Raw genomic sequence first — 22,046 nt, 5'->3', positions numbered from 1 at the left:
ATATGAACATTATTCCTGAGTCTCTGTGACATATTAGGAGGATTTTATGGCCAGTTGCTTTAGATTTATTACATAATGCACCTTTAACATGCAGACTTGTATGTCTTGTAGTTATCTACTGAGTGTTAACCACAAAATCTGTTGCTCTGTGTTTGTTCCCATCGATACGTCTCTGGCTTCTGATCGCTGAGAGCACGTTTTCACAGCAGCGATATAAACGCAGGGATTAAACTGTTTTTTTTTTTTTCTTGTACCCGGAAGGTCGCTGGTTCAGTCCTAGAATGGGCCAAGGGTTGGGGATGCTCATGAGCAAGGCACCCAATCCTCCATTGCTCTCCAGGCGCAGATCAGGGCTGCCCACTGCTCAATCTTGTGTCTAACCTTAAGGATTGAGGTGTGTGCAAAAATGACTAATTCTAGGTTTGACCACTTCCTTATTTCATTGAGCACTTCTTCTTCCACTTCCTCATACACCTAACTTTTTAAATAAAGTATGGATAAAATATTGGATTTTCAGAATGTGACTTGTGGCCCCTATCTTCCTTTATCTCCTCTATCATGGCCCTCTAAAGAAAACAAATGTTTCCTCATCTGTGTTAAAACCCTGATCTATCTCTTTAACTTCAGACAGCATGGTTGGCATTTGCCTGTGTTTGCTCTTTGGTGCTGAGCGACACTGCAGCTGCACAGGAGAAATTAAAGGTATGTGAGAGTACACTCACAGTGAGGTCGTGGTCTAGTTTGGTTTCATGACCCCGCAGAGTTGCCAGGTTTTTTTTTTTTTTGTCCTCTCGCCCACAGCAAATGTCCAGCCAGCTGACCCTGCGCCCTCGGGCTTGGCAGCATGTGCAGCATGGTTCATGTGGGTGCAGCTCCCAGTGTCAACCCTGACACAGAGCACCTATTCTCTGCAGGAGAACGGGGCTTAATGCATTCAGTGCAGCTCGGGCTCTGGTAATGTGAGAGCCTGCAGCTTATTGAAAGGAACTTATTGTAAAGGACAGCGTGGAGCGGCAGGAAAGGCATGTGGGAATGAGAGGCAGAAACTTTTCTCCTCATCTCTGGATCACACTCACCTTCTCTGAACTGACGCTCAGCTTCTTCTCAGCGTGCTCGTGGATTTCCCCGTTAGTCTTCGTGGACTCCCTGGGTGTCTCCTCCTCCTCCTTCTCCACCACCACCACCACCTCCTGCTGCTGCTGCTCCTGCTTCTCCACCATCACCACCACCACCTCCTCATTTGTCTCTGCCTCGTTTGGCTTGGTGTGACGCGCGTCTTCATCACCAACCTCCTCCACCTCCACCAACACCTCCTCCTCCTCCTCCTCTTCCTCCTCCTCGTCGTCGAAGGGTAACGGGACGCCGTCGCTGACATACTCCCTCAGACACTTCATGTTGTGTTTCTTCAGCAGCTGCTCCGTGTCGGGGTCCACCACGATGAGCTCCAGGGGCCCCGCGGTGGCGCGTATCCGGGACACGACCTGCTGATGGCTCTCGTTCTCCACTTCCTCGCCGTTCACGAACACCAGGCGATCTCCTGCGCGGAGCCCCGAGGTTTCCGCGGGGCTGTCGGACTCCACGAGTCGGATGAACTGTCCGGTCTTACCTTTCTCCCCGTGGAGGTGGAAGCCGTAGCCGTTGTCGCCTTTCTCCAGCGCGCACAGCCGAGGGCGCAGACACTGGCTCTTGCTCGGCATGGTCAGCCTTCACTGCGCTGCTGCTGATGATGATCAACCTGTTGCTGCTTCACTATGAAAATGACTGAGGACCTGCTCAGGATGCTGCTGCTGCCTCCGTTTGTGTGTGAATGAATGTGGGTACCCCCTTAGAAAAAGCACCAGACCCCCGCCCTCTCAGGGAAGATCAGTCCGTCCTGTCCCACTTCCACAGAAAGCGTGTGGGTCGCTGGTCCTCACACCTCGGTCACTGTCTGCTGTCAGACAGTGGAACAGACAAAGAAAGTGTCCTGAAGCTGATCTGAAGCTGCTTTGACTCTGTGTGAACGGCTGCGACAAAAGGAGAAAAACCCACTCAGGAAGAGGGAGGTGCGTTCAGGGACCAGCCCAGCTGGCTGCCTCATGCACAGCGCGAATGGAGGAGTAAACAATAAATACATAATGAAGACTGTGAGTGGATTAAAAATAAACATTTGCCTCAGATTATCGATATTTTTATAGAGAGTTCTCTCTCTATTTATATATAGTGTTGTCGTACTTTTATCCACATTTTGTAAACTTTCTCCTCCATGTACGCAGCATGTGCCCATATTTGTTAACAGTATATTTAAAGGTGCCATATGTAAGAATGTTTACAAAAACTGTTACTACATTCAAATTCAAAATACTGAGGTCTTTGAGGTTTCGTTTTCTGACCTAAATGGCAACCCGTGGTTGCTCGGCAGCTGAGACTCTACAGACTGCAATGATTGGTAGATGGTGGTAGGTGGCGCCACATGCCAAAACATGATTTGCAGTCTGCAAAATATTTTTTTATTGCAAATATTTTGGCTGTACTGTTGTAGTGAATTCAGTTTGTTATATGAACATTATTCCTGAGTCTTTGTGACATATTAGGGGGATTTTATGGCCAGTTGATTTAGATTTATTACATAATGCACCTTTAACATGCAAAATAATCTGTTATATCCACATGTTTAGACTGTTTGCCTCCTGTGAAAAAAGGAAAAATGACATTACACTGTAAAATCTTAGGTTAAAACTTCTTCTAACAACCTAAATGCCTTTGCAACACCTTTGTGTACAAATAAATGACCGCTGTCTCCCACAAAATGCCATTTTTACTCACTTTTTATTGAAGATGACTGCTAGTCTGGTTCATAAAGAATAAAATCTGAAATATAAATGAATAAAAAAAAGGAGGCTGAGGATAAAAGAGCAGGTGCTTTTCTGTAATATATCCATCACTGCACTAAATACAACATCTCCACAACTCCACTGCTCATCCACGACCTTCATAACGATGTTAACTGGTGTTAATGAAGTGGCTCGTCAGTGAATATCCACGACCTGATTTCAACAAGAGTTCATTCTGAACCATTGATAATGAGATGTGAAGCCTATTATGTAGTTATTCTCAATTAACTTTTATAGCATGAATAACTCACAATTAATGTGTCAGCTACAAGAGTAAAAATAAAAAAATCATTTACTGGTGTGGTGTCCGTGTTGTGGCTGATGACCAGAAGCTTTGAGGCAGGATTTGACCCTTTGAGCTGAGAATGTTTCCCGGCCTGATAAGAGGACAGTGACAGGATGCCTCGACACTGTCGACCCTAGAGTTTTAAAGCTACACAGCAGCAGCAGCAGCAGCAGCAGCAGCAGCAGCAGCAGTGTGTCTGACACATTAATACTGAGAAATCCTCCAACTAATCAACAGGTTTTTGTTAATTCTTTTTCTTCAGAGTAAATGATAGAGAACATACAGGCTCCTCGGCGTGAGTGTGACTCATTTAGAAGTGAGTGGGGGAAAGAGGCGTGCTGTGTTCAGGTGTGCAGCCCCGCACAGTGAGTCATGAATGTCCTCCACCAACAAGCACAAGTAACACAACCCCTCTACACCCCTACACACATCATTCTACAGACCTGAAGCACCAAATGGACCCATATAATTTTATCCATTATAACTTCTCTAACTAATACGACAGTTTAAATGGTAAATCGTCTGTATTTGTAGAGCGCTTCTCTCGTCTTGATTTGCACTTGAAGCTCTTTTTTACACCAGTTTTTGCCATTCACTCATTATATTTCTTGTCTTGTCTTGTCTTGCCCAAGGACACATTGGCATGTAAACTAGTAGAGCCAGGAATTGAACCCACACCCTTCCAGTTGACTGAGCCACCGCCGTGGTGACAGTTGACTGGCTTTCATGGTGGTAAATAAACAGGGAAGCTGCTGCCACACAGTGGCTTATTTACCTCAGCACATCCTGTCACTCCCTCGTCTCTTCTTGCCTAGATCAAATTAAGGGAAAATATCTAAATAGCATTACTTTAAAGGTGCCATATGTAAGAATGTGGCCAAAAACGGTTACTACATTCAAATTCAAAATACCGAGGTCTTTTAGGTTTCGTTTTCTGACATAACTGGCAACCCGTGATTGCTCGGCAGCTGAGACTACTGACTGCAATGATTGGTAGACGGCGGTAGGTGGCGCCACATGCCGAAACATGATTTCAAAACACAAACATGATTTGCATGATTTTTTTTAATGCAAATATTTTGTCTGTACTGTTGTTGTTGGTGAGTTCAGTTTGTTATATGAACATTATTCCTGAGTCTCTGTGACATATTAGGAGGATTTTATGACCAGTTGCTTTATATTTATTACATAATGCACCTTTAAAGTTAATGTTCCGGTTCAATATTCACTCTGTAATAGAAGATTCACCATCAAAATCTGAATTATTCTGTAGTCAAACGCAAAGATGAGAACTCTTTCTTACACGTGTGAGTCACATTTTTTTTTATTATTTTCAAAGATAATTATTTAGAATTAAAGCCTAACACCTAATGCTTCATTTACTTCATAGTCATCACCTTTTTTCTTTCACTCACGTTTGGATGCTTTGCACAAATTGCAATTGAATTGTGTAGGAATTATTGTTAAAAACACATTCTGTGTCCACCCCATCTCTATTCTATTTTCATCTACTTTTTTAGGCCCAAGTGATCCTCGATGATAACCTGCAAAGCCAGTCTTTGCACCACCTACTGGCAACAGGAAGTACCCCTCTCAAGGAGCACACAATGGCCATTGTGGTTCCTCCACACCTTGATTCAAATTGGGATTTTAATTCGATACTGATGAATTGTTCAGCCCTACTGCTACCAAACCCCTCCCCACATAGACACACACACACACAGATGAGACTGACTCCAATAAAACAACACCCACGTACATTACAAAATATACCTTTTTATATATGTATACGTATATTTATAGAATGATAACAAAGCACTTTGTCGTGGCACTTTGTGATCACTGTGATGCTTCAGAGGAGCGACAAATGTGACACACGGAGTAACTGTGACAAGCAAACACTCATAATCATGAACAGTGTGCAAAGATACACAATGCCGGCGTGAGAACAAATACAGGTTTCGGCAACAGTTTCGACAAAGGAGACACACAACGACGTTCGGCGAGCGTGTGAACGGTACAAAGGCAAACGTCTCTCTTACACCGAAGAGGACTTTAAAGTACGAGGGTTCACCACATCTTCATTGAATGCACAGACAGACACACAGCGGGCGAGACCCCTCCAAACATTGGCTTTATTCTAACAGCAGTACACGTGATGTGAACACATGGATTTTTCATTTCAGCTACAAACCGATGACCGTGAGACTCAAGTCCACTTCTTTAAACACACTAAGTTATCAAAGGATGATGATGACGACGACGATGATGAAGACTGTAAGGCCAAAGGGGGTTCAGTTCAGTCTGGTAAAACTGGGATTAAACACATTTTAAGAGCTGCATGGCAAAAATGCTATATCCATATCAACAGTCAGTATTTGATTGTTCATATAAAACCACTGTTTATTAAGAACAGAATGATACACTTTTTAGGTTGTTTTTTTTTTGTGTGTCCCTGCAGATGAATATAGCATTTCAGATTGTAACTCCTGACTTTTTGATACAACTGTCACCACAAAAGACCACAAACGTCTCTATACACACGACACAAAAGAGTTTTAAAATTCACATTTCAGATTTAAGGGATGGCGGTAAATCCAGATTCACCCTCTGTTCAACTACACTCTTTGAAATTAAAGCGCCAAGTAGAACCATATGAGGTTCTTCGGCTTGTCCTCATAGGAGAACCCCACCCCCCCTTTTTTTTTTAATAAAGGTTCCACCTGGAACCCTTTTAAAACCCTTTATTCAGGAAAGGGGTTTTAAAGAGTTCTCTGGATCAAAATGGTTCTTACTGGAACCATTAGTGGTACCAAGAACCCTTGAAAAACAAATGGTTCCGGGTAGAACCACAGCCCTTGTAGTAGAACACTTTTGGAACCCTTATTTCTAAGAGTGTACCAGCTCATGTGAAGGAGTCAAAGGTGTCTCAGTTTTGGCGCTGAGGTTGGCTTTTTATAAGAGAGCGGCCTTTTTTTTTACTTTTTCTTTCTCATTTTCACCTAAATCCTTACACCCTCCCATCTTTCTCTTTCTCTCAGTATGTCTCTCTCTCTCTCATAGCGTCGGTTATGCCACGCTACAGCAGCCTGACTTCTGCTTCTGAGACTCGATGTAGTCATGTATCTGGAACTTGGGCTCATTCGGCTGCTGCGTTGCTCTGTGCTTCAGCTCCCTGAGGGAGAGAGGGAGAGAGGGAGAGGAGGAGGAGGAGGAGGAGAGAGAGAAAGAGAGGAAGTTAGATACAGAGGGGGTGGATGTGTGGGATTGAGCACAGACAGGATGAGCAAATAAAGAAAAAAGACAAATAAAACAAGCTTGAAGAGAGAGAGAGAGAAACATCCTTCTCTGCTTGGATTTAATCAAAACGCCTCTGGCTTTAATCACTTCGTCTACCTTGCATATAAAATATCCATCACACAAAGACACCGAATCATCTACAGAGTTTTCCGTCGCCTGCCAGAGGAACACGCCGTGCAAGCGTAACAACCCTGTTCATATTTCCTGCCATTCAATAAGGTGTGTTCACACAAGAAAAGTCACAACAAAAGCATAGAAAGCATCACGCAGCCACCGTTCCTGTGCGAGGTCCACACGGAGCCTCAGACACGAGTCGACGGGGAACATCAACATCAAATTAGCCAAAAACAAAAAAGAACATTAGGGGTCTATTAGTTTCAGGACTCAGAGGGAGGATGGTGAGCATCAGTGATGAAGACACGTATATAAATAGCCAGGCTTTGAGGAGAAGAGCGGGGAGGAAAATCATATTCATGACACGTATTAAAATAACGCAGAATACATTTGTGTCATCGCAGCAAGCGTGAGCCAAAACAAAGTCAGCAGAGATGAAGGTTAAAAAGATAATGGATACGGAAACTGGAGTGGACTTTTTTATGTAAAACAGAAGCTTTAAACACTGATGTTGGAGATTATAATAAGAATATAATGACATATGTGTTATCCTTGGGTTTTTTTTTTGCACTGTTGACAGTGACAGTTGAGGTTTTTTGAAATGTGGTTGACACAGCACTGACACATAGTCAGTGCTGTGTGCGCCCCCTGCTGGCTCCCAGCAGCTCAAGCGCGGCATTGGTGCCGTGAATTATCTTCACTACTGTATGTTCACCAGCTGGAAGCAACATTTTGTAAAATATGTGGCTTCATTCCAGCAGCCATTGCACAACTGACCGATTAATATTGCATTATCCTGCTTTTTTATTTAGCTTTTATTCTAGTTAGTCAGTTCTAATGTTTATTTATCATTATGTAGATGAAATCGGTAGATAATGGATGGATGAAATCATGATAAGTGGAGAACTTTTATCTCACTCTTTTAACTTCTTAGTGCGAAAGTGCCTTCGGGCTCCTGTCATGAAGTGCAAGGAACTTATTGTTTTCCTTCAGATTATTGTCATTATTCCGTCTCTTTGTGGTAATTTTTGAAGGCGTTAACATGCAAAACAAACTCTGGAAACTTTGCAAGGATGCCACTGTCTTAAAACTGGAAAACAAATCCACCTAATTAAAGGGATTTGACTTGACTTAAATTGGATTCCTGTCTCTTAGAGCTGGACAGAAAGTAACACAGAGACCTATTTAGACATTACTTACTTTGCTATTGCGTGAAAGGCCAGCTCCACATTGACTCCTGTCTTTGCGCTGCTCTCCATGAAAGGAACACCGTATTCCTAAGATACGACAGCGTTAAAAAAGCAAGTGGGTAAGGGTGTTCTCTTAAAAATAGAATCACACGGAGCCGTAACACCGTGCGTTACCTTCGCCAGCTTCTCCCCGTCCTCTGTCTTGACGACCCTCTCTGCGGTCATGTCTGACTGTAAGCCGGCGGTGGAAAGAGAAAACAAGTCATCAAGGCAGAGGTGAAAGGTTACAGATACACCACGCCATTAGCTACAGTGATGCACCATCATCACTGTCAGCTCCTCCACGTCTCCTTTATCAGGCTTCTCCTGCTGAGCCACAGCTCCTATGGACTGATGAGATGTCAGAGAGGCCACCTCCAGCAGAAGAGCAGCGATGCCAGCAGTCGAGCTGCTCTCACAGCAAATAATGAGCTGCTGCTGCTGCTGTGAGACATCTACGGCCCACAAGACTGGCAAGTCCTCTCTAAACCACCAGAGGGAGCTTTTAGATGTATTAGCAACGACTGCTGCTCGCAATGAGACATGAAAATGTCTGTCTTCATCACCAGCAGCATTGTGAGGAAAATGGTTTCACGCAAGAGAAGCTTGGAGCGAGTGGAGGAGTGATTTTGTGTGGCTTATTGTTTTTCCAGTCATAATGACCTGATATAAATCTGGGTGACAATTCAACGGGCACTTTCAAGTGCAAGGATCCTGCAAAGGAAGCAACAGCATTTTCACACGAAACACGAGTGACCGTCCACATTCATGCATGTGCTGCACAGCGGGGGCATTTTCTGGCATTTAAGTGTTCTCATGTCTGTCTGAGTGTGATAAGAGTGTGTTAAAAAAATTGTGCTAAGGGACCACTTATCCTTGTGATCCTTTTATGTAACGCAAAAAAAAAGGAAGCTTCGCTCACCTTGTTGCCGAGCAACATGATGACCACATCCTTCTGGGCATATTCGTGTATTTCAGTCAGCCAAGCCTTCAAAAAAGTATGAAAGACGGTGGAGAGGAAATAAATAGATGAGAACAAACACCACATCAACAAAACACAGCTTTACAGTTTACCCTCCCCGCCTGTGTCATGTTCAATTATCACTGCGATCTAATCAATCATGGCAGAACTGTGTCACTTCTATCCTCCAACACTTTTATTGCTTTACATTCTTCTGGGGAAAAAAAAACGTGTAACCAAAGAAAATGATAGCATCATGTTGGAGGCCCTCATCGCACTTTGCATGCAAATAGACAGAGTGAAGCATTAAGCCTGAGAGGGCTTAGAAGCAGGAAGTGGAAATGAAGAGAGAGCAGACACACACAGAGAGAGAGAGAGAGAGAGAGAGAGAAGAAATCTGAGACAGTCTCACCCTGATATTGTCAAATGATGGCTTGCTGGTGATATCATAGAGCAGAAGTAATGCTGTAAAAAAAAAACAGAAGAAGCAGTTTGTCATTATGAAGACACACATCGACACCTACACAGGATTGAACACTAATAAAAACCACAAATCTAACCAGGTTCCCTTAACTACAACTTCAACCTCCCCCACACACAATCCACCCACACACACACACACACACACACACACACACACACACACACACACACACACACACACACACACACACACACACACACACGCACACATTGCAATACAAGGAATTGAAATATAGAAAGTAAAGGTCACCCTGGGCATCTCTGTAGTAGGCGTGCGTTACACTGCGGAATCTCTCTTGCCCTGCTGTGTCCCAGATCTGCAAAACAAAGCAAAAAAATAACAAAAAAAACACACACACACACATCACCTTAGCTCTTTCAAGTTGAAGCTAAAAGTTTAAGCAAGTGAAAATGCAACATTCACACACACACACACAGATTTAGACCCTGACAAGCAGAATCAGACGTGGTTTCCGGGCACATGTTGAGTTTCATTTTGCTATTGAAATAAAATAATGTCCAATAAACCAATTATGTTTTGATGCAGTCAGCTTAATGTCAGATTAGAGACATCTTTTACCTACCTTGCATTACAGAGCCTAGAGCCTATAGATTAATTATAGAATTGAATTTATATCAGAATTATCACTATGTCAGAGCATTTTATCATGTGCCAGATTTGAGCAGAGTAGGGGGACAAAAAAAAAAGCTAAATTCCTTGAGTGGAGGGATTTGAATTGTGACAACCCTCCCACTCAGTGTTCAACAAACAGGTTATGATGACAGACAGGCATGTGCTGTACCTTAAACAGACGCAGTAATCCCTTATGCTAAACCAAGGCTATTCAACTTAAGGCCCGGGGGCCAGATCAGGCCCTTCAAGCAATTTGGACTGGCCCACGGCCCATTAAACCCATAAATAATGAATGTATTATTAAATAGCCAATAAAACCATAACTTTGCCTATTTCTGGCACTTTGTGATACTTTGCGTCCCTTTTTGGCAAATACTAGTACAGCTGTAATTCTAGGCAGCCTATGTATGTACCAGAATATTTTGCACTAAGAGCCAATAGCAGTTGTACCTGAATATTATTGGTACTGTTGCTTATATTTCTGCAAAAATAGTGGCCATTGCACCTTAATGGTGTTTATATTGTATTGTACCTGAATGTTGGTGGTTTTGTTTACCTTTTTAGCACAAAACTAGCAGCCATTTCAATAAATAAGTGCTAAATAATCTATAACATTTTGCATCTATTTGTATCCATTTACTGTACATGCAACACAAAATAGTAGTACAGGGGTTGACCGGCCCCACTGGCTGGACAGCCTTCCCAAACTCTAAACTATACTAGACAGCAGAGGAGGAAAAGTCAAATTGGATCAGCCTCTATTTGCCGATTCGGATTTGTTTTGAACATAATTGACCAGATGATTTCAGGTGAACAGGCGACATGGCGGCCTGAACTCGGAGTAAAGGTGCACGTGCTCTCACCTGCAGTTTGATTTTGAGGTTGTCGACATCCACAACTTTATTCTACAGAAACAAGGAGAGACAGAGAGACAGAGGGAGAGAGAGAGAGAGAGAGAGAGAGAGAGAGAGAGAGAGAGAGAGAGAGAGAGAGAGAGAGAGAGAGAGAGAGAGAGAAAGAGAGAGCCGTGAGAGACTGACAAGTCGCCGTATGCTTCAGAGACTACAGTGATCTGAAAACTGTACACAGATGAATGACAAACACGTCGCCGTACGCTCAGACGCTCGGCGCGAGGCACGATGGAAAAACAAAGCAGCCTAAAAATGGCTTTTGAATGCTGGCAGAGAAAGTAATTTGCGACGCCCACACAACAACAAGGTCCTGAGATTAGACTTAATTACACAACAGTGAGAAAGGCAACTGGCAGCAGAACAATCGACTCCCCCATTTATTTCCTTCAGCCCTGTATGGATGCCCTCTTGTTTCCTGTAAGGGCCTAAAAATAGCGAAGTTAAAAAAACGACTAAATGCGGCGACCTCGTGGAACTACTCGAGGTAATTAAGTGAAGTGGAAATTACGGTTACGCTGACATGCAGTGTCAAATAAAAGGACACAAAAACACTAGATTTCCTCGGGAGGTCAGGGAGAGTTTGAAAGATTGTGGTTTTGTTACACTGACCTTCTACCAACTATCAACTGCATTTCATCCTTTCACAACAAAAAAATGGAGTGAGTGTGACTGACAAGAAGGAAGTGCAACTCGTATAACCAGCACTTCCTGAGTCACTTCATAACTTGAGGTTATCGCAAACAGCCCCAGCCTTTCCTGAGAACACGAAAACATCCACACGCAAAAAAAAAAATGCACACAGTGCAACAGTCAATGATGTGTGCAATGCCATCACTGGCAGCCAGAGCCGCCACCTGCTGAATCCTCTCTGCCTTAGCAGAATGGACATGGTTCAACCCCTGCATTAGTTGCTATGGGTTTCCATTTTTTTCCCCCCAACAATTATGACGTGTGTGAGGAGCCTGCATGCTGAGTAACTGCTATAAGGAAGCGCGCCCAAAATAGACCGGTCATGCAACAACAGTCTTTCTGCGTGCGCCGAGGACAATTGTGTGACTCTTCGTCAATTTCTATGGAGCTTCTGCCCTTGTGCACAAACAAAGTGAGAAAACAAAAGCTAATGCAGCCATTGTGCACAACGACACGTTTAATCCAGCTTGTTTGTGAATGTGAGCCAGTTCCCCCCCCTTTTCAAAGCATTTTCATGAATGGACTGTAAAACCTGTTGCTTTTGCATGAATGGGGGCCAAAATGAAACCTCTCTGCTTCTCAATAGGCGCCCAGTACGTCCACCATTCAAAGCAGACAATGCATCATCGTTTTTCCACTTCAAAAACACTTAGCGTTTATTGTGAGTGTTTTGCCTTGGTGGGAGAGAAATGCTTAGCAGAGAACTGCTTATTATGATGTTGCGCTCCAGCAGAGAGAGGACGAAATATAGAAATGTGGCTCCAAATTCAGCAGCAGCCACTATGTGTGTGTATCTGTGTGTGTGTGTGTGTGATAGGTAAAAGCTGGTCTGTCAGCACTACGACTCCTCCAGGATCGAGATGAGCCAGCAGCCGATCCTTCCAGGAGACAGAGACGTAGGCAGGCATCTGTCGTGATATTTATGAAGCCGTCCACAGACAAACTCGCAGCACACAAGTGGTCTGTGAACTTGACTTGCTTGGCGAGGAGAATTTGTACATTTGGCGCCACCATCGCAGACGAAGTGATGGGATAGGGCGATAAGGCGATAATTGGCCAGATGTCTCTGACAACTCGAAGTGTTTTCTCTCCAAGAATATCAACACAATATCAACACAAACACAACGATGAATGGAATGATTGGTGATTCTTTCTCTCTCACCCTGAAGTCTATCCCAACGGTGGCTATGAAGTTGCCTCCCAAAAACGCACCGTCTTTAAAACGCACCAAGATGCACGTCTTCCCCACGGCAGAGTCTCCGAGCAGCATCACCTGAAGCAAAGGGGTTAACACAGACAGAGGATCCCTCATCTACTAGAGGAGGACAATACAATCTCAGGGTTGTGTTTATTATAATTATTTCATGCAATCATGTGAAATCACAATAAAAAATCTGTACTGACATAACTCTTTGACAATGAAACAATGCGACGTCCCCCAGCCAAACCAAAACCCCAGAGAAAATCTATCACTGTGATGATCAAATGTTGCCTTGTATATTATTTACTTGCTAAAATGTTACTCATTAAAATGTTATGAGGGAGAGAAAAAACTAACACAACACAAAACTGCTGCCACTACATTTACTTCTGTGATCCACTCTCGACTGAGCTGCCACCGGCATGTGACATGCTGCCAATACTGGAGAGGCTGTTCAAGATGTTTGCACAGCCAACTCTCTCTAATTATTGCTCTCAACAATTTTTTTCTTTCTTCCTTCTATCTCTCTCTCTCTCTCTCTCTCTCTCTCTCTCTCTCTCTCTCTCTCTCTCTCTCTCTCTCTCTCTCTCTCTCTCTCAGCAAGCATCCCTCTCCAAAAACTGATCGATATAATTACAACAACAACAACAACAACAACAGAAAGAATGTATGTGCAATTACACAATCCACCCTGGAGGCATGTGGTGATGATGAACACCTGCAGCCTTGTCATGAATCACACACATTTAAACACAACAATTAAAGGTAAAACTTTTTGCCTTTGTGAACTGATTGTCTTGATAAAACAGTGGCAGGTGTGTCCATGCAGCCTCTATAAATACTCCATGGGTGTGTGTGTGTGTGTGTGTGTGTTCTTGTACTTGTGGTATAATGAGGACCAGTGAGGGTTTTTAACCAACAAAGTGAGGTCATTTTTGCGAAGTGAGGACATTTTAGCCTGTCCTCACTTTTTTTTCACTGAAATCACTTCCTTGGGTTGTAAACATGCTATACTCTGTTTTTAACAGAGGTCCTCAATTTGGTACAAAAACCCGTTTTCCAGCCCTGGTGTTTCACACACTCTTTGCTCTGGTGCTCCACCTGCATACATTTTATGGTACTGCACCCAGTAGTTCTTTATAGATGTCATTCATGAAGTAGATATTTGTAATTGTGTTGTTGCAATTTATAAAGTGGAAATGCTGGTCCTCACTTTGTCAGCACTTTTACCCGGTCCTCAGTATGCAGTACAAGAGTGTGTGTGTGCGTGTGTGTGTGTGTGAGGAGCAACAAGTACTGGACACCCTCAGCAAATATTTGCATGAAAAAAAAAACAGGGCGGACAAAGAATCCTTATAAGAGATGAGGAGAATTAAGACATTAAAACACAGTCATGACTGTGTCGTGTGCACAAACACAGCCCGGCTCCGTTTTAATGTATGCAGACTAATCAGCTGATTGTTGCTGCTTTTACATGTTAACTGTGCACAGATCTCCAGATGTGGAGTCTGTACTGTATAATCATAATGCTGCTGCAGCTGCAGTTAGCACCCACTTGTTACTGTGTCAAACACCTGTCACCCCAGCAAAGAATAAGCCAAATAACACACACACACACACATTATATACTGCATAAAAAAAAGACGAGTATACACACCTTGAAGGCAACATCATAATACTCGTTGATGGAAGCGCATCGCTCCAGCACGTATTTGGACGTCCCGTTTTTAGCCTGCTTCTCCGTCAACGATGTCTTTCTCGTGGACATCGCAACCTCAGTTTCCAAAAAAAAAAAAAAAAAAAAAAAATCTCCGGGATGTGTCCAAGAAAAAGACGCGCGAGCCTCAGTCAGTCGCTCAGTCTCCACCAGCCTCCAGCCCCGCTGCTCGCATACTCTGTTCTGCGTGTGGCCGCGAAAAAAATGATCAGCGAGAGAGCGAGCGCTCCCCCTCCAAACACAACAACAACAACAACACCTTCACAATCACACTGTCAACACACAGGGCCGACGATCAAAAGTTAAAGAAACAAACAAGAGGAGACGGCGACAGCGTCTGTGTCTACATGAAGCAGCAGCAGCAGCAGCAGCAGCAGCGGCCAGAGACGCTGTGGTGACAAACAGGCGGAAACATGTCTCTGTCGGTGCATCCTGGCGTGGGCAGATGATTAACTGAGTGTGTGAGGACACGCTGAAGGTTGTCTTTATTTTTATTTTTTTATTTTTTTTATGACAGGGAGAGACAGAGGGAAAAAAGAACACCAAGAACAGCTGAACATGAGGTCACCTGTGTGCCCACATGTATCTGACTTATAGTCCACATGTGGTGCAGGGTCACTGAAGAGGTCACAGAGGTCACTGCTGCAGCCTCAACTGTGAGCTGGTGGATCATAAGACACAACATAACCATTATATATAGTGTTATTTGCCCTTTGTTACTTTAAAGGGGCTATAAGAAAGAAAAGTATGATATTAGTCATAAAATGACCCTTGATGACCTTTGTTTATTTATACTGTAAATATCAAGTCCATACGGTGTATATTCTGCAAACTGTTTATAATATACATTTTCCATTCTATTTTAACAATTTTTTTATATTCAGTGTTAATATTTTTAGATATTGTACATTTTTTGAGTAATGCATAGGGGTCGGGGGAAAAAAATCGCGATTCTAATCATCCACGATTCTGAATCGATTAATAAACTTCAAAAATCAATTCTATTTTGAAAAACCACACAAACCTAACCCTAACCCCTGGAACCATTAGTGTTACCAAGAACATTTGAAATACAAATGGTTCCAGGTAGAACCTCAGCCCTAGTAGAAGAACACTTTTGGAACCCTTATTTGTAAGAATGTGCCGTCAAGAGCCAGACATTTAATATAAAGCGGTTTAAAGCACTTCGACGCACGGGTTGCCAGCAGAATTACTCAAACACAGCGAGTTGCATGTGTGGGTCACACATTTTGTGCATAACCAAGCATAAAAAAAGCCTCACTAACCATCTCAAAAATGTCTTGATCGGTGAAAAAAAAATAACCATAGACCCTGTATAAAGTATGGATGTATGCTGTGTTCCATTTCTTGGGAGTGATGTCACATCCTAGTTGATTGCGCTCCAGAGAGAAGTTAAAAACAGTGTGTACTTATATGTCCGTAGATAGTTAGAAGTTTAACAGTACTATATGTGTATGGTGATTTACTGTAAAATACATAAGACATACGGTAGACAGCCATGTATTGGGGTTGGTGTGGTTGCACCAGTTGGAAAACATTCCTCTGACGTCCAACAACAAATGGAGCACACCACATGTCCCCTGTGTTCTTTCTGCAGCCAAACAGGAAATAAGAATATACTGAACAGCCACTAGGAGGCAACTCTATCCCTTTATCTACCATTTACCTTCCACATGAGGGTCGCAGGGGCGGCGTTGGTGCCATTCCCAGCTGATATAGGGCGAATGGCAGGGTTTACCCTGGACAGGTTGCCAGAGACAAACAACCATTCACTCTGACACCCACGGACGATTTAGAGTGTCCAATTTGCCTAATCCCCGAATCTGTATGTTTTTGGATTGTGGGAGGAAACCGGAGAACCTGGAGAAAACAAACACACACATGGGGGAGAACACGCAAACTCTGCCCGGGTCACAAACCCTGGGTTTTCTTGCTGCAAATGCAAGAGTGCTGCAACTCAAAAAAATCCTCAATTTGAATGAAAAGGAGTCGAATTCTCACTTGAGTTATAACGTCAGTAAACCTTTTCCCGAGTTAATGGTCTCACTCACTCGTTTCAAGTCTTCTTCAATAGAACATAAAGTCAACTTTGTTAAATGATGTTCCCATTTAGAGGGAAAATGCCACATATGAGTGTACAGTTACACCACGTGACTGACAGCTGCCGTTGGAAGTGACGTCTCTGAACTTCCATTTGCAAAATGTCAACAAGGTGCCAGAAAATAATCGTGAGTCTGGAGGCGGGAGTTCAGCTGCTTATGGGCGACGTTGTGAACAGTTGCCACTTGAGAAACACTAAGCTCTGCAGGGGAGATTCATTCAGATATAAGGCAGCTGACAGTGGAGAGAATTGAAAGAAAGGAAATGATCATTTTCATGAATGAATCTATGACACAATCGTGTCAGGAACAGATGATCCGATGCGTTCCTGCCAAACCACTCGTTTAATTAACACGTCAAACCTTTTTCCAAAGGGTTTGAGAGTCACAGTCAAGTCTTAAAATAAATCTTATTTCCTGCAGTGTTTGTCTCCCTCTAGTGTTCAAGCAACTGTGACAGGCCGATACACAGTCGGGGATCCTTTGTGTTAAGCACTTGTGTTCATAAGTGACTACGTGTAATAATGACATGTACAAACATATGACCTTTTGTCGCAGGCGTGGCCGTGATTTATTTTTGTGAGTGCACTGGTTTGATTCTGAGCGGGTCACGCGGTGGAGGCTGTAACATCAGTTCAGCCTGTCAGACGGCATCAACTTGACATTTAGAAACACACAACGTCGTAAGATAGGCTGTGTTGTCGCATCTGTGCGTTTCCTCTCACAAGCTGCACAGGAAGCAGCGGCACAAGGGAGGGCCTTTAAACGTGTCAGAGAAAGCTTTTTAAACTCCAGTTTAGGAGGTTTTATTCACAGAGTTTATAACGGCGTTAAAATAAAACATCAAGTTGGTTTCAAAGCCTTAGAATAAGCCCTTTATATGTACTTTAACCCTTTAACAACCAAGTGTATCGCAGACGACACCATTTGTTTTACCTGTTTTTGGACATTGAGACAAAAACTCAAACAAATGTTACTTTAAATATGTTTTATACTGTTCAAGTACAACTACGGTGTTTGCAGTACATTGTAAATAATTGCCAGATATTGAAAGGTATTCTGGAAAAATGGACAAAATCACTTACTCACAGGACATTTTCTGGCCCTTTTATGGTTAAAAACCAGAGGTGTTAAAGGTGCATTATGTAATAAATCTAAATCAACTGGCCATAAAATCCTCCTAATATGTCACAGAGACTCAGGAATAATGTTCATATAACAAACTGAACTCACCAACAACAACAGTACAGACAAAATATTTGCATCAAAAAAAAATCTTTTGCAGACTGCAAATCATGTTTATGTTTTGAAATCATGTTTTAGCATGTGGCGCCACCTACCGCCGTCTACCAATCATTGCAGTCAGTAGAGTCTTAGCTGCCGAGCAACCACGGGTTGCCAGTTACGTCAGAAAAGGAAACCTAAAAGACCTCAGTATTTTGAATTTGAATGTAGTAACTGTTTTTGGCCACATTCTTACATATGGCACCTTTAAGTAAGGGTCTTGTTTGCCAGAGGTTGCCATGTTTTTGCAGCAGCCCAAATATGAACAGACCAGACAGTGTATCATTTGCAACTTGAATCGACTCAACCACATCATCACTTTCCCATGAAACAGCACACAGCATGCAGCCTCAGCGTGTGTGCATTTAAGGCACTTTCATTTTCAACGTCTGAGCCAAGCGCTGTCAAAATGATGGCAGGAACCCCAAGATTAAAGTGAATTTGCCGTTACTGTCTTTTACACTTGACTTTAAATCCAGCCGCAGTGCATTTTTGTAAAGGGGGTTTTCTTTGAACAAACAAACAAACAAAGTTCTTGCAAAATGACAAAGCTGGTTTACAGGTTTTCTCCTCACAAAGCCTAAGTTGTCAGTGCCACTTCAGACAAAGAATGTACCCAATGTGCCATACATCTTCTTTGCTGTTTGTCTCCTTTTGTCTTTTGCTTGACACAAAGGGTAACACACACACACACACACACACACGCGCGTCATGTAGCAGAACATCACTTACAAACTGCTTTGTTCTCAACATCCAGCAGTAAACAGCCTGCCCGTCATTCAATCATAGCATCATCAAGAATTTAAACAAGTTATTTTTAGTCATCATGAATTTGAACTCTGCATTTAACCCGTCGTTATAACACACTGGTAGTGAAAACAAAAAACATTTGTCTGTGCCCCAAGAACAATGGGGTGGGTTGAGTGCCTTGCTCAGGGGGCACATCAGCCCTTGACCCAGTCTCCATGAGGAGCACTGGTCCTGACAAGGTTTATTTATGCCAGAGAAAATGTCCTAAAGAGCGAACAAACACAAGGACAGACACACACACACACACACACACACACACACACACACACACACACACACACACACACACACACACACACACACACACACACACACACACACACACACACACACACAGTGTCACCATCATAATACATGCAGTGAGAAGAGGCACCAGCCCACACTGATGGAGAACTCCACTGATTCATGCTGCACTTCACTAACTCACTGACGGAATCAAACACTTCAGTACAAAGTGACAGCATGTACTTCTCTCTCTTCATGTGGGTGAAGTCAACAGCAGAGCAGATGGGGCTGGGCGGAGAGAGTGAAAAAAAAAACATGGTTTTGTGGTGGAGGGAGGACGAGAATCGTGGACTCACCGTGAAGCCAACGCCCACCGTGGCAGACAAGGAGCCTGGGATGAACTTGCCCTGGTCGAACTGGACCAGCAGAGAGGTCACTCCACTGTCTCCCACCTGGATCGTCTACAGAGAGAGTCACAGAGAGTCACAAAGAGTCACAGAGAGTCACAGAGAGTCACAGAGAGTCACAAAGAGTCACAGAGTCACAGAGAGTCACAGAGACTCACAGAGAGTCACAGAGAGTCACAGAGACTCACAGAGAGCCACAGAGAGTCACAGTCACAGAGAGTCACAGAGAGTCACAGAGAATCACAGTGAGTCACAGAGAGTCACAAAGAGTCACAGAAAGTCACAGTGAGTCACAGAGAGTCACAGTGAGTCACAGAGAGTCACAGGGTCACAGAGAGTCACAGAGAGTCACAGGGTCACAGAGAGTCACAGTGAGTCACAGAGAGTCACAGAAAGTCACAGTGAGTCACAGAGAGTCACAGTGAGTCACAGAGAGTCACAGAGAGTCACAGAGAATCACAGAGAGTCACAGAGAGTCACAAAGAGTCACAAAGAGTCACAGAGAGTCACAGTGAGTCACAGAGAGTCAGAGAATCACAGAGACACAAAGAGTCACAAAGAGTCACAGAGAGTCACAGTGAGTCACAGTGAGTCACAGTGAGTCACAGAGAAACTTACATGTACACAAGGCACTACTGTTCATCATATCAGTGTATGAGAAGCTCTCTTTCTCCTGTGCACTTTACTAAATATAAACTTTGAATTTTACAGTAAGCTACAGTGTGTCGTTGATGTTTGTCGATATTCTGCCTCAACGTAACAACGTAACATTATTTATATGCTGCATCTGAAAACAGGCTCTGTCAAGCAATACTATCAGACCTGATGGAGGAATTGTGAAGACAGTATAGGGGCAAGAAGCATTTATTAAATTCAGTAGAATTACACTTTGAAGCTTTGTTGATGTTTTGAGTCACACTCCGACTGTCTGCAACCGTCTGACTTTACTAACGCAATGTTGCTGTTGCCTCTGTTTGTTTTGACATGAAACAAATCACTTCCTGTGTGCTGCATGAAAATTGTCGCCAGGCAACACGAGGTCTAAACGCTGCTAGAATGAGATACACAGGGTCGAGTTGTTTAGAGTTGATAAGCTCAATCAGCTTTGTGTGAACTCCACCCTCCACACGAGGGTCACGTCGCTGCTGGTCTGGTGAAGGGTGGGGGTCATGACCTGGACAGGTCATCACAGGACAACACAACAACCATTCACTCTCACATTCACACCTATGATAATTCAGAGTGTCCAATTAACCTCTGCATGTGTTTGCCCTTTGTGTGAACTCTTATATATATCATACAATTATACATTAATTTGACAGCCATACAACAGAGGTTTTCTATTGATCCAAAACATCATAATATCACAGGAGAGAGATGGTAACTGCTTCTGGATTATTGTTCTTTTATTGGGTGTTAATTCCCAAACTTTTCAACTCACATATAAACATACAAACAGTCGGGGCTGGAGTGTTTATCATCAGTTCTCGTGATCCTGCGACATCCTAACGTGGGGTCTGCTGCCCTGACACTACACTGCTGCGTGTGGGCATGGATCGGCCTTGTCGTCATGGTTATCGGCACACAGGGAGCTGCAGAGTCCGGCGTGGAGCTCCCTGACAGCAGACGCTTGCCTCTTTTTATTGAACTGCATCACCTGCCCTCCTCCTCCTCGCTCTCCTCCTCCTCCTCCTCCTCCAGCAAGCCAGCCAGCATCTCTTTATCTGTGATTTCAAAGTGCCCACATATGGTGCAGCACTACAGCATGCAGCGCTCTGCTGCTGCAGCCCACAATGCACTCACTTTAATCACTGGCGTCCACAAGTTCTGCACATTCAGCCTTTGCTCTGCCGTTAAAGACCTGGCTTCACGACTTCAGTTTGAGCAGCTGAACTGGGATGGAAACGACAGAGCAGCGAAATGCTGAGTGAAGCAACACATTTTTATCATGGATAAAATGTCATGGATTACATATGCGTCTAAATAATCTTTACATGGTAGTTGTGCGTGTTTCATTTTTGGATAGAGCACATAACACACTGTGTGATAATGTGTGTTTGGTGGAGGGGGAGCACAAACTGTAGAGACCAGCCGCTGTGCCCGGATGACTCACTGTGTTGAAGAGGAAGTTGTGCAGTGTTTAGCCCGCGTAATCAGCATATTACTATTTCATGCCTCCTTCATCAAATTTTGATGTTGGCATGTAAGCGCTTCTCAGGACTGAAGCTGTCAGAGCAGAGAGCAGCAGCGTCGAGGGAGTCGTTTATATCCAGGAAGCATACAGAGACTATGGTGTGTGTGTGAACGTGTATTTGGGACCTTTTCAGGACTAAGAGTCCTCATGGAAACCAATATCTGGTCCTAATGAGGATCAGATTTATCAGTATCTGGTTAAGTTTAGGACTGAGATTTGAATAGTGGTAGTGGTTAGGCATTAACTGGTTATGGGTATGTGTGTGTATGTGGATTAAGGATTGAGGCAGGGGGGTTTATCGGAGCCCTACAGCGGGCTACAGAGATGCCAAATAAGTCTCCATGACAACATGAGATTTTCTCCATGTTGTTTGGAGAAATCTCATTGTGAACAAGTCCCAGAGATCAGTCATAATGAGATAGTTCCTTTTAAAAAAAAATGTGGAGGAAACCCAGCGCTGTCATTTGCGTCAATCTGAGCTTAGGTCACACGCAGTTATTTATTTTTTTGGTAATAATTGGCATTTGGATTGGAATGATGTGACTAACATTTAAAATGTTGGTATATACTGTGTATATATATTGCAGGATAAATATCAAGCCCTTAA

At 43.4% G+C, this 22,046-nt stretch overlaps 2 protein-coding genes across 2 annotated transcripts in view; both read right to left on the bottom strand.

Annotated features, from left to right (window-relative positions):
• Positions 1 to 1,958, bottom strand: part of nherf1b (NHERF family PDZ scaffold protein 1b) — a 30,279-nt gene extending 28,321 nt beyond the window's left edge. The window contains exon 1 of the mRNA XM_083896054.1: positions 1,077 to 1,958. Within this exon, the coding sequence (XP_083752180.1) occupies positions 1,077 to 1,697 (621 nt within the window). The 5' untranslated portion in view covers positions 1,698 to 1,958. The remainder of the gene's footprint in view (positions 1 to 1,076) is intronic.
• A 4,270-nt stretch (positions 1,959 to 6,228) lies between these two features.
• Positions 6,229 to 14,450, bottom strand: LOC310933582 (ras-related protein Rab-37; the record flags this gene model as incomplete). The annotated part of the gene is made up of 9 exons (XM_083897098.1): positions 6,229 to 6,334; positions 7,774 to 7,850; positions 7,938 to 7,994; positions 8,725 to 8,790; positions 9,176 to 9,228; positions 9,497 to 9,563; positions 10,744 to 10,785; positions 12,644 to 12,754; positions 14,340 to 14,450. 9 exons carry the CDS (start codon positions 14,448 to 14,450, stop codon positions 6,229 to 6,231), a joined length of 690 nt encoding a protein of 229 aa, XP_083753224.1.
• Between the last annotated feature and the right edge of the window lie 7,596 nt (positions 14,451 to 22,046).

The sequence above is a fragment of the Microchirus variegatus genome, assembly GCF_963457635.1.
Source record: "Microchirus variegatus genome assembly, chromosome: 10".
Taxonomy (NCBI): Eukaryota; Metazoa; Chordata; class Actinopteri; order Pleuronectiformes; family Soleidae; genus Microchirus; species Microchirus variegatus.
The sequence above is the reverse complement of the archived record's forward strand: the minus strand, read 5'-3'. Positions and strand labels throughout refer to the sequence as shown.